Source organism: Oncorhynchus clarkii, chromosome 22 (genome assembly GCF_045791955.1).
Source record: "Oncorhynchus clarkii lewisi isolate Uvic-CL-2024 chromosome 22, UVic_Ocla_1.0, whole genome shotgun sequence".
Lineage (NCBI taxonomy): Eukaryota > Metazoa > Chordata > Actinopteri > Salmoniformes > Salmonidae > Oncorhynchus > Oncorhynchus clarkii.
In genome coordinates, this window is record NC_092168.1 from 44,858,444 (window position 1) to 44,869,769 (window position 11,326).

The 11,326-nt window shown below is 42.3% G+C and overlaps 1 protein-coding gene across 1 annotated transcript; it reads left to right on the plus strand.

Annotated features, from left to right (window-relative positions):
* Positions 1–601: 601 nt before the first annotated feature.
* Positions 602–11,326, plus strand: LOC139380967 (nuclear factor erythroid 2-related factor 2-like). Its single transcript, XM_071124169.1, has 5 exons — positions 602–823; positions 7,798–8,073; positions 8,452–8,544; positions 8,936–9,118; positions 9,687–11,326. The coding sequence occupies exons 1-5, from the start codon at positions 782–784 to the stop codon at positions 10,935–10,937; spliced, it is 1,845 nt and encodes a 614-aa protein (XP_070980270.1). The 5' UTR covers positions 602–781; the 3' UTR covers positions 10,938–11,326.

Below are 11,326 nucleotides of genomic sequence, written 5' to 3' on the forward strand. Positions count from 1 at the left end.
AACAAGTATTGTGTGTAGGCCAGTGACACAATCTCAATTTAAATCCATTAATTTCAGGCTGTAACAACAACAGAATGTGGAAAAATTCAAGGATTGTGATTGAATACTTTCTGAAGACATTGTAAACCTACTGTACATAAATACACTTCGTCTTCACAGCATTCTGCATGAGATGACTGGGGTAGTTTTGTCTGTCAGGATGATACATGTGACTTAAATTGTTAAACATTGGGCCTACCGACAATTTGTTGTAATAGTTGTTGTAATAACATTATAATAACTAATTGTTATGTTAGTTAAAAAGTCAACCAAGATGCAATTCTAATTGGGCTAATTGGGCTAAAAGGCCTATTCTAGAAACATGAATCCATGAGGGCAGAGATTATGTAAATGTTACTGGAATAAACTTGTATTTTTTTAAGGTTGCACAACAAATTCCTCTTTTATAAACCTGTAGCAAATGTTGCATTGGCTGTCCAGTGAACAGACACACACTGGTTTTATGGCCCAATAGGATATTGAGGGGGACGATCCCAGCGTAGCTCTCCCAGAGCCATTGACTGGTTGCTGCAACTTGTGGGCAGGGCCATCAGACTGCTTGGATTTTTCCGTACATTTTCATACGATTAGAAGCAACATTTCCTTCATAGCCAAAACGTCGCTGCGCCGGACTCCTTGCTTTCTGATAGTCCACCATTTTATATTGCTGTAGGTCTAAAGGATTATAAATTGTTTGTTTTAATATATTGGACTTTGCTTTACGAAGGGACAACTCTCTATTATGATGGAAATTGAGATGCCTAAAATTCATCCTAGTCAACAGGTAAATCATATTTTTGTTATTTTATATATATATATATATGCTATTATGTGAAACTATAGCTCAAGGTTGACCTATAGCATATTAACGCAATGCTAGACAACATCCTCACTGTTGAAAAACTATATTTTATTGGCTATTTCAAACTATTTAAATAAAATTAGGCCTAATTAAAACTGTTCATATGTTACCTGATTAATAAACTGTCATGTTCAACTCGATGTGCGTTTCCCATACTACTCCTTATTTTCATAAGATATTGTTTCGTAAGTTAATGAATTGAAACGACTGCATCGTAAATATGTTTTCTTATAGGCTATCATAATCATATTTGTGAACTTCTCGTGTTGTAGTTTTGACATTTGTAAATACATTAGGCTACTACTGCATGTAGCTCTACAATTTATGTCTCTGCGCTGGTAGTCGACAGACGCGTTCATAGAAAATTCTGCAAAGTCATGGATGGAAGTCTGGCCGACAACTCCAACTCAATTCCGTGTGGGCGATAAAATAACGGTAAAATATCCGTTTAATTTCGATGTCCATGTGTAAGGATGCAATTACTGTCAAGTAAAACATATGTCAAGGTGACGATGACGACACTTATCCCCAGACAGTCTTTTTTCTTTTCATTTCAGTGCGCTTGTTTTTTGGCCGTCGGAATCCCCCCATGCGCCACTAGAGCCCCATAGCGTTTTTCCCGTAAAGATGGCATCTATTGGCCTACCAGTAACCTAACGAAACCGGAGTTAAATAAACCGACCATAGACGGTAGAGAAAGCGAGACATCTCATGGTCACATTTGATCTGGTTGGGGCCAGTAAGTACCTCAGAGCCAGCTGTTATTGGACAGTTTCCCCATTGAAATATATATGTATATTATCTGTTGTAAGTGGGCGTTCCCTCTCTCGCGTGAGCCATGTAAGAGATTTGATTTGATGTAAGAGATTATGGAGATTATCATGCTCACGTGAGAGTGGGAACGCCCACTTACAAAGATAGGTAACTTGACCATTTTTTCAATGGTAAACAGCCTCAGTAAGACATCTTTATTCATCCACCATCTTTGGGCCTACTTCACTCCATACAACTAACTGATTGCACAATCTCAGGCTGCCCAGCCTGGAATTTAGTTTATTTTATTTTCCATGATGTAGGCTACACAGGTCCTCTGTAGAGTTCAATTGGTTGTGTCAAATTGAGAAATATATGTAGGCTTAAGCCTTAGGCTTGTTATAATAACCCAAAACTGGTTGTAGTTATGTAGCTGACCTTCAAATAAAATTTGATCAAATCACATTTTATTTGTGACATGCGTCGAATGCAACAGATGTAGGTAGACCTTACAGTGAAATGCTTACTTACAAAGCCTTAACCAACAATGCAGTTTTAAGAAAAAAATTAAGTGTTAAGTAAAAAATAGATAATTTCTAAAATAAAAGTAACAAATAATGAAAGAGCAGCAGTAAAATAACAATAGCAAGGCTATATACAGGGAGTACCGGTACAGAGTCAATGTGTGAGGGGCAATTGTTAGTCGAGGTAATTGAGGTAATATGTGCATGTAGGTAGAGTTAAAGTGACTATGCATAGTTAATAAACAGAGAGTAGCAGCAAAGTAAAAGTCTTTTCAGTCTCCTGAGGGGGAATAGGCTTTGTCGTGCCCTCATCACAACTGTCTTAGTGTGTTTGGACCATGATAGTTTGTTGGTGATGTGGACTCCAAGGAACTTGGAAACTCTCAACCTGCTCCACTACAGCCCCGTCGATGAGAATGGGTGTGTGCTCGGTTCTCCCTTTCCAGTAGTCCACTATCATCTCCTTTGTCTTGACCACGTTGAGGGATAGGTTGTTATCCTGGCACCACACGGCCAGGTCTCTGACCTCCTCCCATCGTTGTCGGTGATCAGGCCTACCACTGTTGAGTCATCTGCAAACTTAATGATGGTGTTGGAGTTGTGCCTAACCATGCAGTCATGAGTGAACAGGGAGTACAGGAGGGGACTGAGTACGCACCCATGAGGGGCCCCCGTGTTGAGGATCAGCGTGGCAGATGTGTTGTTACCTAGCCTTACCACCTGGGGGCTACAGACATGAGTGCTATGGGTCGGTAGTCATTTAGGCAGGTTACCTTAGTGTTCTTGAGCACAGGGACTATGGTGGTCTGCTTGAAACATGTTGGTATTACAGACTCAGTCAGGGACAGGCTGAAAATGTCAGTGAAGACATTTGCTAGTTGTTCAGCGCATGCTCGGAGTACAAGTCCTGGTAATCCATCTGACCCTGCGGCCTTGTGAATGTTGACGTGTTTAAAGGTCTTACTCACATCGGCTATGGAGAGCCTTATCACACAGTTGCCCGGAACAGCTGATGCTCTCATGCATGCTTCAGTGTTACTTGCCTCGAAGCGAGCATAGAAGTAATTTAGTTAATCTGGTAGGCTCGTGTCACTGGGAAGCTCGCAGCTGTGCTTCCCTTTGTAGTCTGTAATAGCTTGCAAGCCCTGCCACATCCGACGAGCGTCAGAGCCGGTGTAGTACGATTCAATCTTAGTCCTGTATTGACGCTTTTCCTGTTTGATGGTTCGTCAGAGGGCATAGCAGGATTTATTATATGCTTCCGAGTTAGTCTCGCTTCTTTCAGTGTGGGGACGACGTCATGTATGCACTTATCGATGAAGCCAGTGACTGATGAAGAAGACCTGTAGCTTAGCATCTGCTTAATCTGACCACTTTTTTATTGACCGAGTCACTGGTGCTTCCTGCTTTAATTTTTGCTTGTAAGCAGGAATCAGGAGGATACAATTATGGTCAGATTTGCCAAATGGAGGGCGAGGGAGAGCTTTGTACGAGTCTTTGTGTGTGGAGTAAAAGTGGTCTAGAGTTTTTTTCCCCTCTGGTTGCACATTTAACATGCTGGTAGAAATGAGGTCAAACAGATTTAAGTTTCCCTGCATTAAAGTCCCCGGCCACTAGGAGCGCCGCCTCTAAATGAGCGTCTTCCTGTTTGCTTATTGCCGTATACAGCTCATTGAGTGCGGTCTTAGTGCCAGCATCGGTTTGTGGTGGTAAATAGACAGCTACAAAGAATATTGATGAAAACTCTTGGTAAATAGTGTGGTCTACAGCTTATCTTGAGATACTCTACCTCAGGCCCGCCTTATCTCAGCTCACTGGTCACCATAGCAACACCCACCTGTAGCACGCTTTCCAGCAGGTATATTTCACTGGTCATCCCCATCCCCATCCCCACACTTCCTTTGAACGCCTTTCCTTCCAGTTCTCTGCTGCCAATGACTGGAACGAATTGCAAAAATCACTGAAGCTGGAGTCTTATATCTCCCTCTCTAACTTTAAGCATCAGCTGTCAGAGCAGCTTTCCGATCATTGTACCTGTACACAGCCAATCTGTAAATAGCACACCCAACTACCTCATCCCCATATTATTACTTACCCTCTTGCACCCCAGTATCTCTACTTGCACATCTTCATCTGCACATTAATCACTCCAGTGTTAAAACTAAATTGTAATTATTTATTTATTGCCTTACCTCCCTACTCTTCTACATTTGCACACACTGTACATATATTTTTCTATTGTTTTATTGACTGTACGTTTGTTTAGATTAAGACTAAACCTGAGTTTAGTCATGTGTAGGAGGTGAGTCTACTTAGTTGTTTTAACCAGATGCGTTTCTTTTGTGAGAAAAAAATATAGTCATCAGACTCCCATTTAAGGGTCAGTATGCAACAAGGTATCATGAAACAACACAGAGGCAACTTTTGGGGCAGTTTCCTGGACACAGATTAAGCCTAGTCCTGGATTTAAAAGCAAACACGAAAATGCTTTTTTTGGTCAAGGCTTAAAATGTGTGTCCAGGAAAGGAAACCTTACTCTATCTCACAGCTCTGTTGTGTTACTGGCGCTTAGAATTATTTTGGTTGGCTTGTTTTAAAAGTGCTGTTTCTTCACCTAATACATTTGTTTTTTAGTCTGTTGTTTGAGTTGCTGCACATTCTGAGAGGGAAGTCCAAATGCAGCTACTCAAAGTCTGTCTGTTTTTAAACAAAGAGATTATTTTTGAAAAATTATGTTTTTATTTACACTAAATTTGCAGAATCGACCAGGAAATGAAAGCATATATTTTTTACAAGCCCCAGTTCCTTATTTGTAGTCCAGACCTCCTCTGAGTTACAGATAATGGTAGCTAACATGGTATCTTAGTACATTTATACTATTCATAAAGATCAGAGAACTAACCAGTATGTTTCACAAGTATTTTGTGGATAAATACTTCACTCCACCAATCTAGTTTTTAACAAAATAGTTACTGAGTTACAACTTGAAGTCATTCAGCTGTTCATCCAAATAGTTATGTCATCCTCTTTTTGAGGCAGTCCGTGAAAGGGGCCTCTCGAAAGGGAGGATTCAGTCATTTGTGAATGTACACAGATCACTCATCTCTGCATGAATGTAGTGTGGTGTTGAAGTTTCAGTGACAACATGAAAAGAGACTCTGGGAAAATCATATATACCTGTATCTTTTTTCCTCAAAAGGGATTCTACAATAACATATTTTATGACACTCTAATCCATCCTGTATGAGGAAAGAGTCTATAAAATGTCCCATGTATATAGAGACTTTGAACATAGGTCACTTCATATACTATTGTTTACTCACTGTGTATGTATATACTGTATTCACAACATAAAAAAAAAAAAACATTTTTATTTATTTAATTAGGCATAGACCATTCTAATATACTTACTATTTATTGTACATACCATTATATTTTCCGAATTTATATACTGTTTAAAAACACCACGTATTTATATTCTGCATTCTGACACTGCTCACTCTAATATATCTATATTGGATTGTTAATTGGACTCGTTCTGACATTTCTTGATTTCTTGTTTAGATTTATAGATTATCTGTACCGTATTTGCTAGACATTCTACTGCACTGTTGGAGCTAATAATCGGTGTTCGCGACCAATTAGATTTTCGAAAATAATAAGGCTTTGTATGCCTATGTTTCAAGATTTCTTTACTCTTCTAGACTGTAAGTGATATTTGTGGGTGGTTGTGTGGGCCATTCTTCATCCTCTCCAGAGCCATAATGTATCACCTGTGGTTTTGTGTACTCACTACCCAGACCTTGTGACTTTAAAGGCTTTCGTGGTCATGGATTAATGCTGGATTTGACGTGACACCCATGAGGCAATTAGGGTTAAAGACTTCTCAGCTGCACTGCAGAGAGAGAGAGAGAGAGAGAGAGAATGTTTGTTATAACTATTTCTGAACTTAAAGATAATAGGTCATGTGAATTATATAATTAAACATTGTTTTGGGGGGGATTTTTCTGTGGCCATGTTTAACACTTGATTTGGTCCACAAAGTTACAACTCAATTACTTCTGCTCATTCCATTTACAAGAGTTATCTATGTCGAAATCTACGCCAAGCTCTGAAATCTTTCCCACACCACATCCTCTTTGCACTCCCTTCCACTTTGTTAGTCATCTGATCTGTCTCTCTTTACATCCTCTCTCTCTGTTCTGTTTATGTTACCCAGTCTCTCTGAAAGTATCATTGACCAGCGTAGTTTATCTCTGGACATTCCTGACTGAACAGGCAGGCATCTAATAACCTCCAGACTCTGCGAGTGTCACGTTCTGACCTTAGTTCCTTTGTTTTGTCTTTGTTTTAGTATGGTCAGGGCGTGAGTTGGGTGGGCAGTCTGTGTGTTTTTCTATGTTGTGGTTTTGAGTTCGGCCCAGTATGGTTCTCAATCAGAGGCAGCTGTCAATCGTTGTCCCTGATTGAGAATCTTACTTAGGTAGCCTGTGTTTCACTTTTGAGTGGGGGGTGTTTGTTTCCGTGTGTGTGTTTGGGCCACACGGTACTGTTTCGGTTTTGTAAATTCACGTTGTCATTTATTGTTTAGTGGTCTGAGTTTGAATTAAAAATCATCATGAACACTTACCACTCTGCGCATTGGTCCTCCGATCGTTCTCGCTACTCCTCCTCCTCAGAAGAGGAGGAAGAATGCCGTTACAGCGAGGCATACCAGGAGGTCCTAGTGGTGTTGCTACTGTATACACCAGAGAGGACATAGTAAGAACTTTGTCTGAACATATTTGTACCAAACCTTCCTTGCTAGATCTCAAGCTGATATGGTTCTCAAAATACAGTTCTATGGTGCAGTGTGGTTTATCAAATAAAAAGTAGAAAACATTTGTAAATTAAATAATTACGCACGTGTGCAGAAGGTTTGGTTTTCTAGCTATCTGGAAAAGTCATCCAATGTTTTCGGCAACGCAGCCACTCTGTAAAACTCACGTTTTTACTCCCTAAAACTCAGTTTTAATTTTAAGCTGTATCAATGAACTTCTCCTCAGTGATCAATGATTTCATTAGTTTTTGAGCTAGTGATATTACATTTGACCTGCTGTCCTTTGATTTGTTTGGTTGAGACTAATCAAGAGTCACCAGCTGAGAGGCACATCTCCTCTGTGGGTGAATAAAAACATATATTTCATCAGTCAGTTAAGAACAAAGTCTTATTTACAATGATGGCCTACCCTGGCTAAACCCTAACCGCTGGGCCAATTGTGCGCCGGCCTATGGAACTCCCAATCACGGCCGGTTGTGATACAGCTTGGAATCAAACCAAGGTCTGTAGTGACGCCTCTAGCACTGAGATGCGGTGCCTTAGACCGCTGCGCCACTCGGGAGCCGTTGGGGAAATGGAGAAGTGCATCTATTATTCATACTGCTTCTTGCTAGTACTACTGTCGTCAGACACCCAGAGGGACGGGGCGTGGCACTGGAGAGAGAGAGAGATACAGTAGCTGTACTCCTTCACAGCAGGGAAACATTTCCTTGTTCCTCCTCACTAATCTCCTTTTTTCATCTGGTCACAGTCTGTGTGGTGCTTTGTGAGTTCCGGTCTAACTTGTTGTCTGTTGGCAGGACATAGACCTGATCGACATCTTGTGGAGGCAGGACATAGATCTGGGTGCGGGGCGCGAGGTGTTTGACTACTGCCAGCGTCAGAAGGAGCACGAGCTGCAGCAGCAGAGGGAGCAGGAGGAGGACAAGAGGCTGCAGCAGCAGAGGGAGCAGGAGAAGGCCCTGCTTGCTCAGCTGCAGCTGGATGAGGAGACGGGGGAGTTTGTGCCCCGCCTTGCGACCAGCGGACAGCCACTGCAGACGGCTACCTCCGCCGCACCCTCTCAAGTCATACAGGTACCGTACACACACACACAGCTGTCAGTCATGTCAGGGGCTGGCCACTCCCCTCCCTGGGGGGGAGGGGGGGGGTACAGCTGCTCTGTAGCTAGGTAACAACCTCATCCAGTGTAATTAGGGAAACACAGGTGGCTTTGTAGTTTTGCATTAGTGGATTTGGCTGTTTAGAAACTGCTCTGTGGAGAGCTTTGTCTAAGGTAGCACTATGCTCTCTGCGAAGAACTTTGTCCAAGGTAGCGCAATGCTCTCTGCTCAAATTCTTAACTATTTGTTTAGCAAATCAGCCATTTTCAAACACAATGTTGAAATGGGTGCAGTGTTAGTATAGAGGGAATTTAGATGAAAACCTGAAGTGCTTTGAATCTTTGCTTTCAGGATGTCAGCTTCACTGTAGATGGGGATGCCATGTCATTTGATGAATGTATGCAACTGCTGGCAGAGACATTTCCTTTGGTAGAGGCAACTGAGGTAAGAATACAGGCTTTCACTATTATCTTAAAAATATACTTACAACGATTTCTAATTAAGCAATAAGGACAGAAGGGGTGTGGTATATGGCCAATATACCATGGCTAAGGGCTGTTCTTAGCCACAACGCAACACAGAGTGCCTGGACACAGATCTTAACTGTGGTATATTGGCCATATACCACAAACCTCAGAGGTGCCTTATTGCTATTATAAACTGGTTACCAAAGTAATTATATATTTCTTGTCATACCCGTGGTATACAGTCTGATATACCATGGCTGTCAGCCAATCAGCATTCAGGGCTCAAACCACCCAGTTTCTAATGAACAATATATAATGTTGTATGTACCTGTCTTTTACAGTGTTTCCCTCCCTTGTTTGTGTCGTAGACTACCTCTTCCTGTCTGGATGCCGCCGTAGCTCTAGCACCCAACAGCAGTCACATCATGATGAAATCTGATCCGCCAGCTTTGACCCAGCTGCCCCTACTCCCAGCCCCACTGCCCTCACAAAGGACCTCCCCAGATTTGGAACAGGCCTGGATGGAACTTTTGTCCCTCCCTGAGCTGCAGGTACAATACGAATATTCTACCGCCTCTATGGTGTAACAAGCACTCAAAAGAATGCACGGATGGCAGCAGCCAGGTATGCATGAGAGGACATATACTCACCTTTTGTTTTGTGTGTTTGAATGGGACACAGCGGAAGAAGATACTACTCAGCTAATGCCACTGTGATCAGGTTCCCACATAGCACTGTTGACTCCGAGCAGTGGGAGGGAAAGCCTCAAATGGTGGGAAGCTGCTTGTGTCCTTAAGTAGAACATGAAATAGCTTCTAAGCAGTTAGTGAAGGTAGTAGCATTGAAACCAGAAAGAAAACACTTTACTTACAGTACAAAAAACATTAGTCAATTTAGGAATCCCACTTTATTTGCAAAATTGAACCTGTGCAAAGTTTCAGCTACTTGGGAATAAAAAGGTTTGAAACCAAGGTTTAATAAATGATTAGTAAAAACTGAACACCAGCTCATCCATAGGATGGTTCTGTACTGCATATTACATTACCGTTACATCTTGATGTCCAATTCACTGCATGGGTTACTGGATCTGTTTTGATGCTTCCTAATCTTGTTTTCTAGCAATGTCTGAATATGCAAATGGAGGACACACGGGAGCTGACCGGAGGATATCTGCCCACTAACACCACCCCTGAGGTGCAGGATCCAAACTACAGCTTCTACCCATTGCCCAACCTGGAAGAGGTGGCGTCAAACACAGCAGATGTCTGCCCACCTGAATTCATCAACACCTTTGAGGAGAGCTTTCCCAACATCGCTCCACTGGACCATCTCAATCAGATGACCCTGAAGGCTCCAGACCTCAATACTCATTTCAGTGCAGACACTTTCTGTGACATATTTTACCCAGACGTTGTCAACACAAAAGTGACCAGTGTCACCTTGCCTTGTGGCCAAGGAAATGGAGGTAACTCATTGGCAGAAATACCAAACAAGCCTATTTTTACACCAATGGAATTACAGGACCTTTCTCCTGGAGATACATTTGACAGAGACAACAAACCTGAGATAATGACAGAATGTCCAGATTCTGATTCAGGTGTTTCTGTGGAGGCAAGCTCATACTCTAGCTCTCCTGAAAAATCCATGTATGGAGACCGCTCCTTTGGTGGCTACAGCGATTCAGACATGGATGAGATGGACAGTAACCCAGGGAGTGCACAGTCTGACTACTCCGAGATGTTCTCACTGTCTTTCCAACCAGATGGCCTGCAGACACCTCTTTCTGTGTTACCTCAGCAGCGGGACAAAGAGCCCAAACATGGCAAGACTGAGCCAGATGACGAGACTGGCCACAGTGAATCCCCCTTCACCAAAGACAAGAAGAGGAGGCGCTCCGAGAAGCGTCTCTCTAGAGACGAGCAGCGAGCCAAGGCCCTCCAGATCCCCTTCACCGTGGACATGATCATCGACCTGCCCGTGGATGACTTCAACGAGATGATGTCCAAGCACCAGCTCAACGAGGCCCAGCTGGCCCTGGTCAGAGACATCCGCCGGCGGGGCAAGAACAAGGTGGCTGCCCAGAACTGCCGCAAGCGCAAGATGGAGAACATCACGGAGCTGGAATATGACCTGGACTCGCTGAAGGAGGAGAAGGAGCGACTGCAGACAGAGAAGACCAAGAATGACAGCAGCCTGCGGAAGATGAAGCAGCAGCTCAACACCTTGTACCTGGAGGTGTTCCGTCTGCTGAGGGACGAGGAGGGGAAGCCCTATTCTCCGTTGGAGTACTCCCTCCAGCAGACCACCGATGGCACAGTCTTCCTCGTCCCCCGCATTAAAAAGACACTTAGCAAGAAAAAGGACAGCTAGCACTTCTCTGTTTCACTACATGGTAGAGCATTAGTAATAATAATACTATGCAAAGAATAACTTTGTAGTTGCTTGGCTTTTAAGCGTTAGTAAAACAGCAGAACTGTTATATAGTTTTTGCCTTCTCTTCTTGAATCTTTAATTATATTTGAGTTATTTTGTACTGGTCTCTATTTTTCCCCTGATATTGTTTGTAAATACATTATTTGCTTTTGAGATATGAAAATGTGTATTGTGTATATATCATGTTTTTAGTATGCTAATTATATTGTTGCAATCACTGTTACTTCAAAGTCTGTTTTATAAACTTTATGCTGATTTGCAGCTCCATTTCCTTTTTATGTCCTGACTATTGTGCTTTTTAATGAAATAAACAGTTAATTTAGTCA

Bases quoted from the DNA above. Each gene is read 5' to 3' on its own strand.
- LOC139380967 (XM_071124169.1), top strand. From the start codon at position 782: ATGATGGAAATTGAGATGCCTAAAATTCATCCTAGTCAACAG. The intron at 824-7,797 runs GTAAATCATATT...GTCTGTTGGCAG, and splicing joins AAATTCATCCTAGTCAACAG to GACATAGACCTGATCGACAT. The intron at 9,119-9,686 runs GTACAATACGAA...CTTGTTTTCTAG, and splicing joins TGTCCCTCCCTGAGCTGCAG to CAATGTCTGAATATGCAAAT.